Source organism: Mauremys reevesii, linkage group 7 (assembly GCF_016161935.1).
Source record: "Mauremys reevesii isolate NIE-2019 linkage group 7, ASM1616193v1, whole genome shotgun sequence".
In the NCBI taxonomy this organism is placed as follows: domain Eukaryota; kingdom Metazoa; phylum Chordata; order Testudines; family Geoemydidae; genus Mauremys; species Mauremys reevesii.
In genome coordinates, this window is record NC_052629.1 from 125,725,185 (window position 1) to 125,746,831 (window position 21,647).

Below are 21,647 nucleotides of genomic sequence, written 5' to 3' on the forward strand. Positions count from 1 at the left end.
TGTCCCATCCCCAACTGGGACCTTTCTAACATGCCCCTCCCTTCTCCCAGTCCACGTAGCCATGGGCCCATTGCTGCTTGAATGCTGGCCGAGAAACGCAGACACAGGGGCACAGTGATGGTCTGTTAATCTGTTTTTAAGAAATAGCTTTAGCCTAACGTGTAACTGTGGTTCATCAGAAATCAATAAAATAATTGATTTATAACCATCTCTTGCTCGGGGCCCATTTCAGGGTGGAGCAGAGCTGGGGCTGGATGGCGAGGGGAAGTTGAAGTTTGGTAAGATGATGGGGCATGACAGTGCCTTGGCGTCAGTGTTGCAGTTCAATCTCTCAGAGGCAGAGCAATGCATGGCATATTATCCATGGAGGATAAGCACAGTACTTCAAATGACCTGGATCTTAACATCAGGAATTTAGCACCAGAGCAAGAGGTGAGAATTGGCAGGGAGGGTAGGGGTCCATTTTAACTTACCAGCCTCAGGTTCTGGTTCCTGCTGTGGTTTGGGATCCTCCTCAGATTCGGGGGGAGGAGGTAGGGGGGCTTCTTCCACCAGCTCCTCCAGTTAGAGGTGCAGAATCAATGCTCCTTGCAGGACATCCTCCATGGTCCCTGCTGCCCTCTCTTCCTGGCCCTCATCAGCATCCCGTTGGACAATGAGGTCAGTATGGTTGATGAGGGGCTTGTGAGCCATTTCAGGCTTTGTACAGGGACCCCTTGAGAGCACCTGGTCATTGCACCTACAATGAGCCCTCATGAAGTCGCTGCTGGAGTCTTTGGCCCTCCTATACAGAAGCCTCAAGTGCTTCATGGGCCAGAGCCAACCAAACACCTGCCTGCTCCAGCCTCCATGAAACTTGGCAGTACAGGAGTTCCTACTGCTCCAGGACAAGTTGTGGAGGATGGTGTAATCCCACTCCACATTGATCTGCACTGGGTATGGGCAGCAGGCCAGGTAGCTGCTGAACAATGCGTAGAGTGCTGTGGAAAGCTGCCCTGCAGTAGTCAGCGCAGCTCACTACGGCTTGTGACAACAGGGAGATGGGTACCTTGTAGACTGGGTAAGGGTCTGGAAGAAAAGGGTTCAGTGCATTATGGGAATGGGGATGGAGGACTGCAGATGCTTGAGACTAGGTACCCTAACCCCCATCCACACTGCCATGGGGCTGTGCATTCACTCACACCCCTCATGTGTGCTAGCTTACTCGCCTTCACACACGTGCTTCTGGGATTTAGGGGTGGACAACATGGAGGTTAGGGCACAACCACAGCATGGAGAAGTGAAGTGAACAGTCGCTAGTATAGACACACCCTATGTGTGACCTACTCTCTATTCCTAGATATATTACCTTGCATTTAGCTGTATTACGCTGCATCTTTTATTTAAATTAGTCCCTTTTACCAAGCAATCCTGGCTGGTCTGTATAACTGACCTGTCCCCATCATTTACCACACTATGAATTTGTTTTATCTACACATTTTACCAGCAATAATTTTATATTTTCTTCCAGGTTGTTAATAAAGATATTGAATTGCACTGGCCCAGGAACAGATTCCTGGAGGACTCAACTAGAAACAATCCCTCTCTACATTAGTAGCAACACCATCCAAAAAACCCCAACCCACCATACCAAAGTGTCCCAAACTGAAGCAAAGGCCTCAAACCTTTCAGACAACTAACCAGATCAGACTGGAAGGCAGGTATAGATATGGAAAAAGTATCCATTAAAGTGTCACAAGCAAGGAGCGGGATGGCTCATGAGGTGCATTCCCCTGCAGGAAGTTCCTTTACCTCCTGCTCAACTGGAGGAACTGGCTGCAACATTCAGGAGTGTGACAGAGAACAGCTAGTAGGCACCTGGCCTGTGGTCTACCCTGCTATCAAACTCTACCTCAAGGGTAAAAAACCAACAAAAACTAGGGGATTTCTGCCAGTCTTGTGCTCAGAGGCAGGAGTGAGAATCCCAAACATGTGGTAGCTTTACAGGATGAAGTTACTGTAAAGTCAGAATCAAGAAAGTAGTAAGGGAGGGGAAAAAAAAAAAGTCTAACTCCCCTATCTTGGGGCCACATACCACTATCCTAGAGAAAGGTTTTCCTCAGATCTCTTTCAATAAAACAAATATTTAGAAGCCTGACCACCTATGACCTTCCTGTACACAGCTAAACTATGAGTGACCTACACAAGGTAAACCTTTGTTCTGTGAGATATGAAGTCTGGTCAAAGGCTTTTTAAATGAAAAGGCCAACTGGGAGAAGGGAGCTGAAGACTCAGACTACTGAGCTGTGTAGTGGAACAATGTTGTGCAGCTCGGCCAGAGAGACTGTTTTCTTGTTTTGACACCCAGTGATGTAGGACGTATGCACAAATGTTAAAAAGATTTTTTTTCAATATCCAGGAAGTATTGGATCTATGTAAAGAACCAGAATCTCAACACCTAGAGCCTGATAATTTCGAACAGCAGAATTACATAATAAAAGTTGTAAAGTGGAAAGTCAATTCTCTTCATTGAAAGTTATTGTGTCTTCCAGAATGTTGACTTTTCCCCTATCTTGTGAGCATTTCAGGTTTTTTTTTTTAAATTCTACTGCGTATCCCAGTACGATGCCAACTCAAGGCTATCCCTCTTCAGATCAGTACACATCATTAGCTGCTATGGGCTGATGAAATGGTGGGTTGCTAACTATAGGGAATCTCATGATTCCTGGGAAGCAACTCACAAATCCCTGGGAAAGTTCGATTCCAAGGCAGCATGTGATATCACTGGGGATTTTGATTTTCACTCAATATTCCAGGTGAGCTGACAAATAAGCAGGTTGTGTGACTTGCCCATGATAACCCAAATCGGAATTCAAGATTTGTTCTGCAACTAAGGGTAGCGGGGCAAAACAGGGCAGAGAGGCATAAAATCCCTGGCCGTAGGTCTGTGCTCAAGGTGAGGACATTAAAGCCGCTAAAAATATAGGAAGGGAAATTCCAAAATGTTGATTTTCAAGTTAAGTATTTTTATTATCAAAATTATTACATCTCTTGTGAAAGTTCAAATGTTACAGCATGGTGTAAAAACCCCACTAGAGTCAGAAGCTGCAGCCCCCACCTTTCCAAGAGCTTTCCAGGGTGCCTCCCTTCTGCACCCTGCACATGCGGAGGTGCTGGAGCCTCTGCACGCTGCTCCCAACCCCCAAATCCACTGCTGCCACTAGGCAGGGCAGAGCCTGCCTGCCCCATGCTGCACACAGCATGAAATGGGAGACTACACACCCAGGTCTAAACTGAGTGAAGTTTACACCTATATTATACAGTATACTGAGACACCCGCATTCCAGGTGACAAGTTCAATCCCCAACACACTCAGCCAGACTGTTGGAGAAAGTTACTTTGTTTTAATATTTTAAAAGTCTCCCCTACCTTGAACAAACACCTGATTTCAATTGTGAATTAGAGAACTTGTAACAGCCCTACAAAAGGAAGAAGACTGTGCATTTGAAAGACAGGGAGACAGACTCACAGCATTATCTTGTCCAACAGAAAAAGGAGAAGGCCCACTGCAGCACCAGGGACTCTACCTGTTGTATATTAGCTAACCTAATATGGTTATAACTGAATATAAAATTAGATAAATAAAAACACGCCTGATATTACAGTAAACAAGTGAGAAAGAAGCTGGCAATTGTATGGAGCTGAACTGACAGCACACCCCCTTTGGGCTGGCTTTGGTGCCACTCTATCCCTAGGTGGGAGGATTCACTCTGTGTGATACTTTACACCTACAGCACCCAACTTACCAAGGCCTGGAGTCCCCACCAACCATGCACTCTGGGAGACACACTCCACAGCCCACGCACAGACCCCAGTACAAACATGACTCATTTGGACAGCCCCAGAGCAGTGACGCCACAGTGTCACCCCTACTCAACCCCCCCAGTCTCACACAGTGACAATGTTCATGGAGACCTTCCTGTTGATGATACACTGCAACATACAACACCAATTCAGAGTTTCCCAGCTAGTGACAAACATTCACAGATCCCCGATAGTGACATTCACAGGAGCCGCCCCCGTTGAGTTCCATCCTGCGGAGCCCCGACACCCACCTGTCAGCGATAGTCACACACCCTCACTCTCGCCTAGTCCCAGTGCTAACTGACCAGTTCTTGGAGTCTATCACAATGGAAATGGGTCTGGTTGTGGGGGGTCACAGCCCAGGCCCAAAGGTGGTGCATGTGCTGGTCTGTTGTGACTGGAATGATCATAACAAAGCCCCCCCCCGCCCCCCCCCCCCCGATGCACTGAGAACCTGACCTACAAGGGAGCTTTGGGAATGGAGTTTAACTTCCCCCAGATTCTTCTTTAAATTGTTTTCATACTTAAAAAGACGTCCTCACTGCACAAGTGAGTACGGCTACGGGCAAGGACAGGAGACAGAGGCTGCATCACAGTCATTGCACTTAGAACCATTCGCTTTTCTACAATGTACCCAGCTTTGCTACAGTCTCTGCCTCAGAGAAATTTGCATCCTCCTCCCAGGGCAGAGGCTGCCTCTGCTCACAAGTCTCACTCATTTACTCCAGCCTCCAACCCCCTGCACTCCCAGCATCAGGTGCAAGCTCCCAGCATTGGCCCAGAAGCCACTTCCAGAGGCAGCTGGAAGGAGTTATGGGCAATTCGGTCCTCTTTGAATCCAGGCAACCCTAGGAAAGTCCTGTCTGAGTCTTTACTCCTGGACCTTGAAGCTGCTGCAGTCTATACTGATGGACACTGCCTCCCCCACGGTGTGGATAGTGCTGTGAACTGGAAACCCCTGACCCTCTGGAGCTCTGGTGGAGAGCAGGCTGCCCAGAATTAGGCAGGCTGATAGTCCGCAAGTCTGACTGCAACGATCTGGAACTTTGGGGAGCAGAGCTGGAGCCTGATGCTCCTGTGCAGGGCTGAGAAACCGACCCCAAGGATACTAAGTCTGCAGCAACCTGCTGTGCTGGACTGGCAGCAGCAGAGTGACTCTTCTTCAGAAGGCTGCTATTAATGCTACTTCCAGAGTGCTGCTGACTGCTGTAATACCCAGAATTCCCTGCAAACAGAGCTGGGGAGTCCGTGGAAACTGAATGGGCAGGGCTGGAATAGGAGGTGGACGAAAGGGATGCTTCCGACGAGCAGTGAGCGGGGTTGTGTCCTGTTCTTGGTGGAGCTGCTCGGTAGCTGTATCCAGGAGACGGAGTAGAGTGTCCTCTGTAGGGGGAGGAACTCTGCTGAAGGAGAGCCTGGGACTCTGCTCGGGGACTGTCAGCCTGCAGGAGCTGGAGAAGGTTGGGGGAGGGAGAGAAAAAGTGTCAGAGCACAAATATTTCCTCCTCTCTCTAACCCCCACTTAGCAACACTGTTTGCTGTTCAAGCAACCTGATCAGTTGCTGACAATAAACTGCAGGTTCTGATGCTTGCCTGTGACTAGAAATCAATGATGGATCTTACCTGGTAGCTGTATCTAGAAGGGCTGTAAACTGCTGGTCCTTTGAGTGCAGAACTGAGAACTTCTGGGGTATCTCCATCAGCAGTACCTAGAAGGCATAGCACAGTCAAGCCTTAAACTTCACTTCCTGGACCAGGGCCACAACTGATCTCTCCTAAGCTCATCTGTGTGCACTCGTTATCTTGTTCCACAGTCCTGCTGCAGGTAAGGCAAGAGCACCACCCAGCACCTCAAGTCATTGGGCCCTCAGAAGCCAAAAGAAATTAAGTAACGGCAATCTGGAGAATCCCAACACCCCACAAGAGCCACCAGCCTGTGCTCTGAGCCTCCTCGTGCTTCTGCATGAAGGGTGGGACAGCCACAACCCTCCTTCAGTTCCCTCACAGTTCAAACCCGTTGTTATGGTATTGACATAAACTGTGACCATATCGATCATTGTTGCAACCACTGTTATATATTTGCTGCAAATATTGTACAAAGGTTGTTGTGTGAGGTGTCTATAAAAAGGTTATGATTATGATATCTATATGTGTGTATCATTTTTGTAGTTGAAGTTATAAATATTGGCTATGTACTTGTACCTCAATGTGTTTGATTCAAAGGCTGTCCATACTGCCACTTCCAGTGCTAAAGCTTTTGTCGTTCAGGGGTGTGAAAAAATACCCCAAGCAACAAAAGTTTTAGCGCTGAAAAGCGCCAGTATAGACAGAGTTTTATTGCTGGGAGCTACCACCGCTCATTAGGGGTGTTTTGTTTTTTTAAAATCGCCATGAGAGCTCTCCCCTGGCGATAAAGTGTGTCTATACTGCCCACGTCACAACGCTGCTGCAGCCACGCTGTAACGTGGGTAGTGTAGACATACCCTAAATAGCATTAGTGAAGCATTTGGTCAGCTTCTTAAGAAAGGAATTTGCAAATTAAGTGCCCAGTCAAGAAACATTTAACTGACAATGGACCTTGGGAGACTCCAATCCACATAAGTCTTCCTGGGAACGTTCAAGGTAGCATGTGAGCCATGGCTGCCACCTGCAAACTGAGTCATGCACGAACATGTGACTTGCCCATGTGACTCCAAACTCCATCTTCCTGCTGTGATGTTCCACAGTAAGAACAAAGGGGTGTCCTTCCACAGGGCAGAGAATATAAAAGGCCCTGGAAACCCCTCCATTTTGTCATCAATCCTGTTTCTGACCTCTGGAGGAACTTTGCTACAAACTGAAACTCTGAACAAAGGACTGAATGACCCATCCCAGCTGTGGACTCCAGAGACTTGATTTGAACCTGCAGTTTATTCCATCACTGCTACAAGCCTCAACCAATAACTTTGCCATTACTGTATGTACTTGATTCCATTTAACCAATTCTAGCTCTCATCTATATTTCTTTCTTTTTATGAATAAACCTTTAGATTTTAGATTCTAAAGGATTGACAACAGCGTGATTTGTGGGTAAGATCTGACTTATATATTGACCTGGGACTGGGGCTTGGTCCTTTGGGATCGGGAGAATCTTTTTCCTTTTACTGGGATATTGGTATTCATAACCATTTGTCCCCATAACAAGAGGCACTGGTGGTGATACTGGGAAACTGGAGTGTTTAAGGGAATTGCTTGTGTGACTTATGGTTGGCTAGTGGGGTGAGACCGAAGTCCTCTCTGTTTGGCTGGTTTGGTGCCTTAATAGTAAAGGAACTCCAGCTTTGGGCTGTAACTGCCCTGCTCCGGGCAATTTGTCCTGAATTGATACTCTCAGATGTGTTCTGCCAGAGGCAGTATCGTTACAGCCGTGAAGCTGAGGACTCCGAAATGTTGGGTCTGGAAGGTAGGCTGTGGGATCTATAGGGACTACAACATCCTGCAAAACCACAGTTACTGTGGGGGAAGTAACTGGTCTTCGAGTAAGTGTTGAAGCGGATCCCCCTGGAGGTGACTGGCAAACAGTATCCCCTCTAGGCAGTGGCACGGAGGCGTGCCAGCCACGTCAGTCAAATACCAGTTGGAATACTGCTCTTCTGAACCTGGCATCAGACTAGCCATGGTATCCAAGGCGTCATGCTTGACAAAACAGAGTGGGGTGCTCCACAGCACAGCTTTACAGATCTCACACACTGGCAAGTTTCTGAAGCAGGTGGAAGACCCTGCCTCTTCCTTGGGGTGGAGCATGCCCTGACATTTGAAGGGAAAGGCTCAGTAGCCAATCGATGCCAAGTGGACATACTGCAATCTCTGAAAGGTTGCTGAGGCTCCTCCATCCTTCTGGCCACTAGTCCATGCTGCTCATCCATGTGGGCACGAATACTGCCAGGTCTGACCCTGGGCAGATCAGCAGTGACTACAGGGGCGTGCAGGTGGTGGTGGTGGTGTCTGTCCTCCTGGTTGAGGGTAAGGTCCCAGGCAGGGACGTGCACATCCTGGAGCTGAATGGATGGATGCACAGATGATGTCAGAAGGTGGGCCTTGACTTCCTTGACCACTGGGTGCTGTTCTGGGAAGGAGGTCTGCTGGGAAGAGACAGGGTTCACCTGACCAAGAAGCGAAAGAACATTTTCATGCACTGACTTGCCAACCTAGCAAGGAGGGCTTTAAACAAGGTTCAAAGAGGCCAGGTGACAAAAGCCCACAGGTAAGCATAAAAAAGGCAATCTTAACAGAAGACTAGATGTTGCTGTGTTGGGGAAGACATGGAAAATTAAAATAAGGTCATAGGAGCAACAGACAGTGTGGGAATCCGCTCAACATCTTAGATGTCTTTACACAAGTGCAAGGAGTGTGGAGAATAAACAGGAAGAACTGGAAGTATTAGTAGATAAGATAAATTATGACAATTAGCACCACAGACACTTGGTGGGACAAGTCTCATACTGGAATATTGGCATGGAGGGATATAGATTGTTTATGAAAAAGAGGCAAGATTAAAAGGGAGGAGGTGTTGCATTATGTATCAACAATATACAGACTTGTTCTGATGTCTAGAAGGAGATGAGAGGCAGACTGGTTGAAAGATTCTGGGTAAAGATAAAAAGGGGAAAATAGGGATGATGTCGTGGCAAGGGCTCTACTATAGGCAAATCACAGACCGGAGGGGGATGAGGCATTTCTAGAACAAACCTGAGAAATATCCAAAACACAAGAGTTGGTAGTAATTAGGGACCAACTACACAGACATCTGTTGGAAAAGTAATATGGCAAAACACAAAATTTCCAGTAAGTTATTGGACTGTATTGGGTACAACTTCCCATTGCAGAAGGTGGAAGAAATAACCAGGGGGACAGCCATTTCACTTGATTCTGATCAACAGAGAAATTGATTGCCAATTTGAAGGTGGAAGGCAATTTGGGTGAATGTGATCATGAAATGACAGGTTTAGTTATTTTAAGGAAAGAAAGAACGGACTTCGAAAAACAGACTTTAACAAACTCAGAGAACTGGTAGGTCAGGGCTCATGGGGAAAATCAAAGGAATAAAGGAGTTCAGGGCAGCTGGCAGTTCCTCAAAGAGACAATATTAAACACACAATTACAAGCTGTCCTGATGTAAAGGAAAGGGTAGGAAGACTATTCAGAGGCCAGTATGACCCGACAATCAAAAAGGAATCCTACAAGAAGCAGAAACATGAACAACTTGCTAAGGAGGAGTAAAAAGAAAAACACAAGTGTGCAGGGCCAAAATCAGAACGGCCAAGGCACAAAATGAGTTACACTAGCAAGAGTATAAAGAGCAGTAAGAAGAGATTATTTAAGTACCGTATATACTTATTCATAAGCTGAATATTTTTGGTAAAAAAGTGATGCATCAAAAAGTTCCTATTTTTAAGAAAGGAAAAAAAAGTGATCCGAGTAACTACAGGCCTGTTAGTTTGACATCTGTAGTATGTAAGGTCTTAGAAAAAATTTTGAAGGAGAGGGTAGTTAAGGACATTGAGGTCAATGGTAATTGGGACAAAATACAACATGGTTTCACAAAAGGTAGATCGTGCCAAACCAACCTGATCTCCTTCTTTGAGAAGGAAACAGATTTTTTAGACAAAGGAAATGCAGTGGATCTAATTTACCTCGATTTCAGTAAGGCATTTGACACGGTTCCACATGGGGAATTATTAGTTAAATTGGAAAAGATGGGGATAAATATGAAAATTGAAAGGTGGATAAAGAACTGGTTAAAGGGGAGACTACAACGGGTCATACTGAAAGGTGAACTGTCAGGCTGGAAGGAGGTTACTAGTGGAGTTCCTCAGGGATCAGTTTTGAGACCAATTTTATTTAATCTTTTTATTACTGACCTTGGCACAAAAAGTGGGAATGTGCTAATAAAGTTTGCGGATGACACAAAGCTGGGAGGTATTGCTAACACAGAGAAGGACCGGGATATCATACAGGAAGATCTGGATGTCCTTGGAAACTGGAGTAATAGTAATAGAATGAAATTTAATAGTGAAAAGTGCAAGGTCATGCATTTAGGGATTAATAACAAGAATTTTAGTTATAAATTGGGGACGCATCAGTTGGAAGTAACAGAGGAGGAGAAGGACCTCGGAGTATTGGTTGATCACAGGATGACTATGAGCTGCCAATGTGATATGGCTGTAAAAAAAGCTAATGCGGTTTTAGGATGCATCAGGCGAGGTATTTCCAGCAAAGATAAGGAGGTGTTAGTACCGTTATACAAGGCACTGGTGAGACCTCATCTGGAATACTGTGTGCAGTTCTGGTCTCCCACGTTTAAGAAGGATGAATTCAAACTGGAACAGGTTCAGAGACGGGCTACTAGGATGATCCGAGGAATGGAAAACTTGTCTTATGAAAGGAGACTGAAAGAGCGTGGCTTGTTTAGCCTAACCAAAAGAAGGTTGAGGGGGGCTATGATTGCTCTTTATAAATATATCAGAGGGATTAATATTAGGGAGGGAGAGGAATTATTTAAGCTTAGTAACAATGTGTACACAAGAACAAATGGATATAAACTGGACACTAGGAAGTTTAGACTGGAAATTAGATGAAGGTTTCTAACCATTAGAGGAGTGAAGTTCTGGAACAGCCTTCCAAGGGGAGTAGTGGGGGCAAATGACATATCTGGCTTTAAGACTAAGCTTGATAAATTTATGGAGGGGATGGTATGATGGGATGGCCTAATTTTGGAAATTATTTTGGCAATTGATCTTTGATTATCAGCAGGTAAGTATGCCCAGTGGTCTGTGATGGGATGTTAGATGCGTGGGATCTGAGTTACTACAGAGAATTCTTTCCTGGGTGCTGGCTGGTGAGTCTTGCCCACATGTTCAGGGTTTGACTGATCACCATATTTGGGGTCGGGAAGGAATTTTCCTCCAGGGCAGATTGGCAGAGGCCCTGGAGGTTTTTTGCCTTCCTTTGCAGCATGGGGCACGGGTCACTTTCTGGAGGATTCTCTGCAGCTTGAGGTCTTCAAACCGCAATTTGGGGACTTCGATAACTCAGACATAGGCCAGGGGTTTGTTATAGAAGTGAATGGGTGGGATTCTGTGGCCTGCATTGTGCAGGAGGTCAGACTAGATGATCATAACGGTCCCTTCTGACCTTAAAGTCTATGAGTCTATGAGCGGGGGTTGGCTTATAAATGGATCTACACCAAAATTTGATGATTTTAAACTATATGGAATCATTGAATTGAATATCTAATACACTATCGTTTTGTTTACCTGGAGCATTCACAGGCACGGAGCCCCTCAGCTCTCAGTGGCCGTAGTTTGCCGTTCCCAGCCAATGGGAGCTGCAGAAAGTGGTGCGCCGCTTCCAGCAGCTCCCATTGGCCTGGAGCAGCGAACCACGGCCACTGGGAGCTGTGATTGGCCGAACCTGAGGACGTGGCAGGTACACAAACCGGCCCAGCCTGCCAGGGGCTTTCCCTGCACAAGCAGCAGAACAAGTTTGGGAAACACTGAATTAGAGAATTGGTCTGAATCCAAGAAGATTAAACTCAATAAAGACAAGTGCAAAGTACTTCAATGATCTGGAGGATGGCGTGGACTGCACCCTCAGCAAGTTTGCAGGTGACACTAAACTGGGAGGAGTGCTAGATACACTGGAGGGTAGGGATAGGATACAGAGGGACCTAGACAGATTAGGGGGGAGGGAAAGCTCAGTGGTTTGAGCACTGGCCTGTTAAACCCAGCGTTGTGAGTTCAATCCTTGAGGGGGCCACTTAGGGATCTGGGTCAAAAATCAGTAGTTGGTCCTGCTAGTGAAGGCAGGGGGCTGGACTCAATGACCTTTCAGGGTTCCTTCCAGTTCTATGAGATAGGTACATCTCCATATATTTTTATTTAGAGGATTGGGCCAAAAGAAATCTGATGAGGTTCGACAGGGACAAGTGCAGAGTCCTGCACTTAGGATGGAAGAATCCCATTCACTGTTACAGACTAGAGACCGAATGGCTAGGAAGCAGTTCTGCAGAAAAGGACCTAGGGGTTACAGTGAATGAGAAGCTGGATATGAGTCGGCAGTGTGCCCTTGTTGCCAAGAAAGCTAAAGGCATTTTGGGCTGTATAAGTAGGGGCATTGCCAACAGATAGAGGGACATGATCATTCCCATCTATTCGACATTGGTGAGGCCTCATCTGGAGTACTGTGTCCAGTTTTGGGCCCCACACTAGAAGAAGGATGTGGAAAAATTGGAAAGAGTCCAGAGGAGGGCAACAAAAATGACTGGGGGGCTGGAGCACATGACTTATCAGGAGAGGCTGAGGGAACTGGGATTGTCTGCAGAAGAGAAGAATAAGGGGGGATTTGATAGCTGCTTTCAACTACCTGAAAGAGGGTTCCAAAGAGGATGGATCTAGACTGTTCTCAGTGGTAGCAGATGACAGAACAAGGAGTAATGGTCTCAAGTTGCAGTGGGGGAGGTTCAGGTTCGATATTAGGAAAAACTTTTTCACTAGGAGGGTGGTGAAGCACTGGAATGGGTTACCTAGGGAGGTGGTGGAATCTCCTTCCTTAGAGGTTTTTAAGGCCCAGCTTGACAAAGCCCTGGCTGGGATGATTTTGTTGGGGTTAGTCCTGCTTTGAGCAGGGGGTGGGACTAGATACCTCCTGAGGTCCCTTCCAACCCTGAGATTCGATGATTCTGTACTTCACTTAGGAAGGGGGGGGGGGGAAAATCACATGCACAATTACAAAATGAGGGCGACCTGGCTAGGCAGTAATACAGCTGAAAAGTACCTGGGAGTTATAGTGGATCACAAATTGAATGAGTCAACAATGTGCTGCAGTTGTGAAAAAGCTAATATTCTGGAGCACGTTAACTGGAGCAGTGTTGTATGTAAGACGCAGGAAGCAATTGTCCTACCCTATTTGGCACTAGCAAGGCCTCAGCTGGAGGGCTGTGCCCAATTCTGGCACTTTAGGAAAGATGTGGACAAATTGGTGAGAGTCCAGAGGAGAGCAAAAAAAAAAAGAACGATAAAAGGTTTAGAAAACCTGTCCTATAAGGAAAGGATAAAAAACTGGGCACATTTAGTCTTGAGAAAAGACGACTGAGGAGGGACCTGATAAGTCTTCAAATATGTTAGGAGCTGTTATAAAGAGGAGTGATCAACAGCTCTCCATGACAACAAAAGGTATTACAAGAAGTATTGGGCTTATAATCTGCTGAAAGGGAGATGCAGGTTAGAGACAAGAAAAGCTTTCTAACTATACAGAGTAGTGAACCTCTGGAATAAGCTCCTGAGGGAGGCTGTGGAATTCCTGTAGCTGTAGGTTTTAAAGAACAGGTTGGACAAACACCTGTCAGAGATGGTGTAGTCCTGCCTCAGTGAAGGGGGTTGGACTTGATGACCTCTCAAAATCCCTTCCAGCCCTACATTTCTATGATCCACTTAAATTCTCTTGTGATGAGATGGCTGCTTTTCAACAAGCCAGATATAGCCACAAAGAGATGAGGAAGCATTTGGTCCTGTCCAGGTAAGAGAGCAAGACACTGGAAACAGGCAAGAAACGTCACTTCTCACAACCAGCTTGTCCCTGAGAAAGAAGTGTAAAGAGGTCTGGCCAGGAGGGCATGGAGCTAGTGGACACACTGTGCTGTGATAGCTACCAGGAAGACTACTTTAGGTGTATGACGATTTATCGAACACTCTGATAGTGGCGTGAATGGAGGCTCCATGAACTTTGGGAGGAGTATGCTGAGATCCCATGTAGGAGTCAGGTCTCTGCCAAATAAGTAAGTATGCAGCAGGCCCTTGCAGAATCTCAATAATGTAAGATGTGACAAGACTGAGTACGACTGTATTGGAGCATGACACACTAATACTGTTTGGAAAGTGGACTCTGACTGAATTAAATGCCAAGCCAACCTGTTTCAGGTGCAGCATACAGTCAAGAATCTGGGGTACCGGAGCCTCAATGGGTTCCAGATGATGCTGGATTTTCCATGTGGAGAACCATTTCCACTTGAAGGAGTAGGTCTTCCCAACAGACTGCTTCCTGCACTGTATGAGGATTTCTTATTGAGAAAAGTCTGCCAGTGGTGTGCAGCCAGCCAACTTTCAGGTCAGATGCAACTAGTGTGGGTCAAAGTGAAATATTGGGCCACTGTGCTGGGATATCATGTCTGAGTAGATTGGGAGATGGATGGAGATGTGCCTAGGCCAGTAGGAAGCTATTAGGAGCAGTGCGGCCTTGTGCTGTCTATGGAGATCAGGGAGATTGGGGTAAAGCCATACAGGAAGTTTGAAGCCCACTGTAGCAGGCAAGCAATTGGTAAGGAGCTTGGACTCATGCTTCCTCTGGAGCTGAATTATGGGCACTTGGTGGTGAACAGATCTATCATGGGAGTGTCACATACATGCATGCTGACATGCAGCTGAGCAGCCTCAGACAGGAACATACTGTTGTTGCTGAGTTCAATCACAGGTCCTGTGACAAAGTTCCTCCTCTACCTTGGTGGGTCCTGCGCTTATTGGCAGATTTGCTCACCTCAGTGATCTTCCCCACAGTCTGGGTCAGCTCCTCCTGTGTCTGATCAGGAGTTGGGAGATTTGGGGGGAACCCGGGCCCGCCCTCTACTCCGGGTTCCAGCCCAGGGCCCTGTGGATTGCAGCTGTCTAGAGTGCCTCCGGGTACAGTTGTGCAACAGCTACAACTCCCTGGGCTACTTCCCCATGGCCTCCTCCAAACACCTTCTTTATCCTCACCACAGGACCTTCCTCCTGGTGTCTGATAACGCTTGTACTCCTTAGTCCTCCAGCAGCTACACCCTCTCACTCTCAGCTCCTTGTGCCTCTTGCTCCAAGCTCCTCACACGCACTTCCTCTCCTCTGGCTCCTCCCCACCTGACTGGAGTGAGCTCCTTTTTAAACCCAGGTGACCTGATTAGCCTGCCTTGATTGGCTGCAGGTGTTCTAATCAGCCTGTCTGCCTTAATTGGTTCTAGCAGGTTCCTGATTACTCTAGTGCAGCCCCTGCTCTGGTCACTCAGGGAACAGAAAACTACTCATCCAGTGACCAGTATATTTGCCCTCTACCGGACTCCTGTACCCCACTGGTCTGGGTCTGTCACAGTCCCTTGCCAGTGTCTGAAACCTGGCCTCTTGCAGGTGAGCTCTCTGTGATCAAGAGTCAATCACGGCTCCTAAAACTCTATTGTCTGTGATGGTGACAGATGATTTATCATAAGAACATAAGAACGGCCATACTGGGTCAGACCAAAGGTCCATCTAGCCCAGAATCCTGTCTTCCGACAGTGGCCCAATGCCAGGTGACTCAGAGGGAATGAACAGAACAGGTAATTATCAAGTGATCCATCCCCTGTCACCCATTCCCAGCTTCGTAGTTCGCAGAGTCCTCACCAGGAGAGCACAGAGAGCATTTCATAGAACCACAGGGTTAGCAGGGACTGCAAGGGTCATCTAGCCTAACCCCCTGCCAAGATGCAGGATTTGTTGTGTTAAACCAACCAAGACAGGTGGCTCCAGCCTCCTTTGAAAACCTCCAGTGAAGGAGCTTTCATGAGAATTTACTCCAGGGCTGCTGCTGTCTCCTGCTGGGACTTGCCCATTATCAGCCAATAGTTCATACACAAGTGCACATCAATTCCCTAAGCTGCTGCCACCATTGCCAGGCTTTTTGTGACTACAACCTGTGCTGTGGAGAGGCCAAGGGGCAGTACTCTGTTGTCACATTCTGGGGTGCAATCTAGACCAGGGAGAGGTTGGGTCACCACCTGTCCCTTAGCCTTGAGTGCCTCACAATGCTTTGCATTTCCAGCTCCCAGTGTGGTGACAGACCCTCCCTGGTCTGGACTGCACCCCAGAATGTGACAGTGGTGTAGCTGGAATAGGATTTATATACAACTTGCTAGTTTAACTGAGGTTTACACTTTAAGGAGAGAGATGGACAGTGCACAACACAGGTTTCTGGGAAAATTCAGGGCTGGGAGTGTGTTGGGGTCACCCTGCTAGTGGTTACCAAAGCTGGTGGAAGCCAAAGTGTTCTGCTGACAGGCTGCTGGGGTCAGAGCTGCTGAACCAGGACTGTCTAGCACACAGACACTCAGGGTGTGACCTGCATGCTGGTAGGTTAGTTGTGAGTAGCCCTGGCTGGAAGCCACAACAGCAAAGCACTGTGAGGCACTCAGGGCTAAGGGGCAGGCAGTGACAACTTCTCACTGGTCTGGATTGCACCCCAGAATGTGACACCTGCATAGGCAATGATTGGCTCCCAGTATGAATCTCAGATACTTCCTGTGTGTGAGGTGGATGTATGCATCCTGCAAGTCAAGAGCCAAGAACTAGTCTAAATCCTAGAGAGATGGAATGGTGGATATGAGCATTACCATCCTAAACCTGAGATGGCATATGCATTAGTTGAGTCTCCTCTGCTCTAGGATAAGATGGAGCCCTCTTCTGAATAAGGAAACACTCAGAGCAGAAGCCTGTTCCTCTGAATTAGGCAGTGCAATTGGAGGAGGAGATGATCTCTAGCACCCATCTGTCTGATGTCATTGCTGACCATGCTCGGTGGCACGGGGCGAGCTAGCTTCCAAAGGGGTGCTCTCTGGCCTGGAACTAGTGTGGCATGTCATTGAGGCAGAAGCTGACAACTTCTATTGTATCTTGGCTTCTTCATGGAACGGTACTTGGGTTGCTTGGAGTGACAGGATGGTGCCTATTGGGTTAAGGGTGGTAAGGCTTGTGATATGGGGCTGGTGTGCAAATTCCCAGGTGGGCTTTGAGTCTGTGCCCTCAAAGGGCATCCTTGATCATGGCCCATACCTCCCTAGCGATGCCTGATGCTTGGAGCCAGAATGCTCTGTGCACAGTCACCATCATGTCCATAGATCTGGCTGCAGCATCGGAGACGTCCAATCCTGCCTGTAAAGTTGTCTGCTACCAACTGGCCTTTCTTGATTACTGCCCATATTTTGAGAGAGAAGATGTCAATGTTACCCCAGCTCAAAGTCATTTTTGGCCAGGAATGCTGGGCAGTTTGCCACTTGAAGTTATAAAGAGGCAGAGGAGTAAGATTTTCTCCAGAGCAGGTTAAGCTGTTTTGGGTCTTTGTCCTTAGGGGTTCTCTTGTTTGATTTAGATTTTTCCTGGAGCATTGTAATGACTAAGGAGCCAGGTAAAGAGGCGGGAGGTGGCATAGGCAGCAAACGTGGCCCCAAAGCACCCGGTTTTTGACAAAAATCAGCTGTCACGTGCATGAGGCGCACATGCAGCAACAGTGGGCTCCACACTGCCATACATGAAGAACAATAAGACACTGCAGATCAGCAGTAAGGATAACAGGTTTCCATTCTAAGTCTTAATCTGACCTCCTTCCCTCCACTCTTCTGTGTGGCAATATCGCATGCATCACTTCCTTCCAAACCCTTCCATTGTTAACCGTCACCCAACAGTCATGCCAGAGATTGTTCCTAATTTTAAAATTAAAGACCAAACATTTAAAAAAGACTTTATAAGACCAAGAGCTAAAACCCACGTTCTAATGCTCTCCCCATTTATAGTCATCCTCTGCTCTGACATGTCAAATTTAGATGCAAGGCCCTCAGCGCTAGGAGCTGTCGCTTTATGTCTGTAAAGTGCCATGCAGGCTGAGAGTGCTGCATGCATTAATAAAACTCCAGCCAGAGGAGAATTTCTTTGCAAATTTAAAGCTAATCAGAGGAGACTTTTCTGAGTTATGAAAGCCGAAAAAAAGGAGGTTACTTACCTTGTACAGTAATTGGAATTCTTTGAGAAGTACGTCCCTGTGGGTGCTCCACACGAGAACATGCCCATGCCCTCTTGATGAGAGATTTTCAGCAGCAGCATCTGCAGGTCAGAGCCTGTGACCAACACGCTGTCATGCTCCGGGGTGAGCGCATGGACCTGCTGCCACTCTAGTTCTTTCTTAACTGGAAAAGAACACTGAGAAAACTCCAAGGCAGAGGGAACAGAGGGCGGGCAGTGGAAAACCCACATCTCGAAGAACTCCAGTTACTTTAGAAGGTAAGTAACCTCTCCTTCTTCAAGTAGAGTCCCTATAAAAGTTGTCCACATGAGGTGATTCCTGAGCAGTACCTCAATTATGGAGAACGGTGCTAAAGAGGCTGATTGAGTAGAGAGTATAGAACAGAATCACCAAAGACAGTGTTGGCCCTGAAAGCAGGTATGAGAGTATAGCGCTGGAAAGGGCGTGCCAAAGACCAGGTGACTGTCTTGAAGATGTCTGAGATGCATATGTTTTTAGTAGGGCTACAAGGTAGATGAGGCCTGGTGGAATGAGCTGTCACCCTTGGAGGGGGACAGCTCCCCATAGGTTCTAATGGAGGTTTCCGCAGCACATTAGGGACTAAGATGAGGTCCGACTGTAGAGTAGGTTCTTTGAGAGGAGGAAAATGGATGAACAGGCCTTTAATAAATGTCAGTCACTGGATGGGTGAAGACTGAAAACCCCTCACTAGGGGGTGAAAAGTTGTGATAGCTGCCAAACTAACTGTAACTGAGCTCAGCTATAATCCTTTTTTAAAATTTTTTAGCAGATAATGAAGAATGTGTGTCAGACAAGACTCAACAGGAAGCATAGATTGGTGGCTGCACCAAACATGAAAATGTTTCCACTGCTAAAGCTAGGTTCTCCATTGTGGAGCAGCACTGTTTGTCCCTCTGGAGAGCAGTCTTGTTCTATACCAGAGAGCCATCTAGTAGTCATGCCTTGAGGGGAAGGTTGGGGGAGGAAGGGAGCAATCCCAACTCCTTGGTGAAGAACTCTACTGTCAGGGGAAGGTGGAGGCAGTTGCTGAGACACGCAAACAAGCTCTGGAAACCATACCTGCCTTGGTCATGATGCTGCAATGTGGAGGGCTACTAATTTCTCCTGTTTCCATTTGATCAGGACCTTGAGTAGTGATGGTGTTGGGAGATGATCATGTAGAGACACCTGGGGTCAAAAGATGACTAGGGCACCTCCCATCAAGTGGCCACTGTGCCCCCTCGCCTCCTGAACAGAATCATCTGCACTTTGCATTGGATGGTGTCATGGACAGACCTATCTCCAGATGGCCCCAGGTAAGATGTGTCCTTCGGCATACCATATCATTCACCTCCCACTTGTGGCTGAGGCAGAGGGAGTCTGCCACTGTATTCTGCAGTCCTGGTAGGTAAACCACTGAGATCTGTATGTGATGTGATATGCACCAGTTCCACAGTCTTATGGATTCAGTGCATAACAACTGGGATCTTGCGACTCCTTGTCAACTGAGATAATATATTGCTTTTCTGTTGTCCATCATTATTCTGGTTGGGTGGTCCCTGACATGGGAAAGGAACTGCTGGCAAGCATAACACTATCCTGAGTTCCAGTATGCTGATATGGAGGATTGCCTCCTGTGGGGCCACTCTGATCTACGCTGTGAAGCCTTGGAAGTGCACACCCCAGCCTAGCAGGGAGGCATATGTAGAGATGATCCTTGTGGGAAGGGGCTGCTAAAATGGTATGGAAGCTGAGACTTCACTGGCTGGTAAAATAATTCCACAAGAGGATATGTTGGTACTGGCTGAAAATGCCTCTTAGTAACCTCAAAATGCCTGTATGGGCCTGGTGACTGCATCGGTACTGGAGGACAAGTCAGCATTGTAGATAAGACCAGAGGGTAAGTTGACTCTGGGAGATAAGTCAGTACTGGTGGGGAATGTGTCTCAGTACCTCTCAGCAATGGAGACTCAGAATTTGAAGGTCCTTCTGCAAAAGGAGCCTGGACAGTACGAGGGACTCTGGATAGGAAACCTCAGGAGTCAGTACATGTAGGGGTATTGGAGACAGTACAGAAGTGTGGTCTGGGCATTTTCCTCGATTGGTTGCAGAAGACAGTACCAGTGATGATTCTGGCTTGGTTTTAGAAGAGTTTTTATTCTTCAAAGGTACTGAGTCTGGTGCTAACAGCGATACCACTCTATGTTGTTTAACAGATGACTTCTTGGTACATGGCATGGCCTTTTAAACTGATGTCAGGTTCTTAATATTGGAGAAGGTGGAAGCCACAGCAGTACCAGTGCCGGGACACAAGACACAGACCAAGAGGTTGACTTTCCTATGTTCTGGTCAGTATCTTCATCAATGTGTTAGATAATGGCACAGAGAGCGCACGTCTAAAGTTTGTGGACGATACCAAGCTGGGAGGGGTTGTAAGTGCTTTGGAGGATAGGATTAAAATTCAAAATGATTTGGACACACTGGAGAAATGGTCTGAAGTAAATAGGATGGAATTCAGCAAAGTACTCCCACTTAGGAAGGAACAATTTGTTGCACACATACAAAATGGGAAATGACTTTCAAGGAGGGAGTACAGTGGAAAGGGTTCTGGGGGTCATAATGGATCACAAGATAAATATGAGTCAACAGTGTAACACTATTGCAAAAAAAAAGCAAACATCATTCTGGGCTGTATTAGCAGGAGTGTTGTAAGCAAGACACAAGATTAGGCCTCAGCTGGAGTATTATGTCCAGTTCTGGGCGCCACATTTCAGGAAAGACGAGGACAAATTGGAGAAAGTCCAGAAAAGAGCAACAAAAATGATTAAAGGTCTTGAAAATATGACCTATGAGGGAAGATTGAAAAAATTGGGTTTGTTTAGTCTGGAGAAGAGAAGAGTGAGGGGGGTGATAACAGTTTTCAAGTACATAAAAGGTTGTTACAAGGAGGAGGGAGAAAAACTGCTCTCTTTAACCTCTGAGGCTAGGACAAGAAGCAATGGACTTAAATTGCAGTAGGTTGGACATTAGGAAAAACTTCCTGTCAAGGTGGTTAAACACTGGAGAAAATTGCCTAGGGAGACTGTGGAATCTCCATCGCTGGAGGTTTTCAAGAGCAGGTTAGACAAACACCTGTCAGGGATGGTCTAGATAATACTTAGTCCTGCCATGAGTGCAGGGGACTGGACTAGATGACCTCTCAAGGTCCCTTCCAGTCCTACAATTCTGCGGTTCTCTTAGATTCTTATTCTGGAGAATTTTTTGTAAAAGGTCTGGATGGTTCTGATGGGCCCCAGGGTTTCTGCTTACTGCAGCAGACAGTCACTGGAGCTCTTTAAGCAGCCAAAGCTGATGTTCGGGGCTGGGGAGGGGGGGCGCGCGGGCCTGGAATGCTCCATCAGCAATTTCAGCCATTCCTCAAGTTTTTGTAATCTGCTTTTAAAACGTGAGCAGACCATAGGAACGTGGGTCTCTTCAAATCAGCAGAGGCAGATTCAATGTCTCTCATTGTGGGAAAGAGACCTGGGACAGGTCCGACAGGGATTTTGGGCATAACCAATTAGTTGAAGTAGTGGATTGAGGCCAAAGCCAGAAGCCCAGATTGGGCAAACAAAGGAAAGAGGGAGTAAACCCCTCAAACCACAAAACTGTGTTAAAAAGAAAAATTAAATATTAAAAAATTACTAAGAAAGAAGCATAAGAATAAATAAGAAAATAAAGCAGAAAACCACATGGTTATCTATAGTGGATGCTGCAACACTCCCTCTCAAGCTGCAGGCAGCTGAGAAGGAACTGGAGTGGCAGTGAGCCCAACCCCCTTATACCCTCACACCAGAGCATAAGGATGTGTAGGGCGCAGCTGTGGACCTAAGGACAGTTCTGATGAATGTTTCTGATCAGGAATGACCAGGCGCGCACACATAATGAAGCTGAGCACCCCTAAGGACACTTCTTGTATAGTGAGTATTTAGCTG

General features: G+C 46.8%; 1 protein-coding gene across 3 annotated transcripts in view; it reads right to left on the reverse strand.

Annotated features, from left to right (window-relative positions):
- Positions 1-4,140: 4,140 nt before the first annotated feature.
- SETD5 (SET domain containing 5) overlaps positions 4,141-21,647 on the reverse strand; it is a 163,560-nt gene continuing 146,053 nt past the window's right edge. For all 3 annotated transcript variants that reach the window (XM_039482460.1, XM_039482459.1, XM_039482458.1), the window contains 2 exons: positions 5,467-5,552; positions 4,141-5,294 (listed from right to left, as the gene is read on the reverse strand). In XM_039482460.1, coding sequence (XP_039338394.1) covers positions 4,692-5,294; positions 5,467-5,552 — 689 coding nt within the window. In that variant the 3' untranslated portion in view covers positions 4,141-4,691. The remainder of the gene's footprint in view (positions 5,295-5,466; positions 5,553-21,647) is intronic.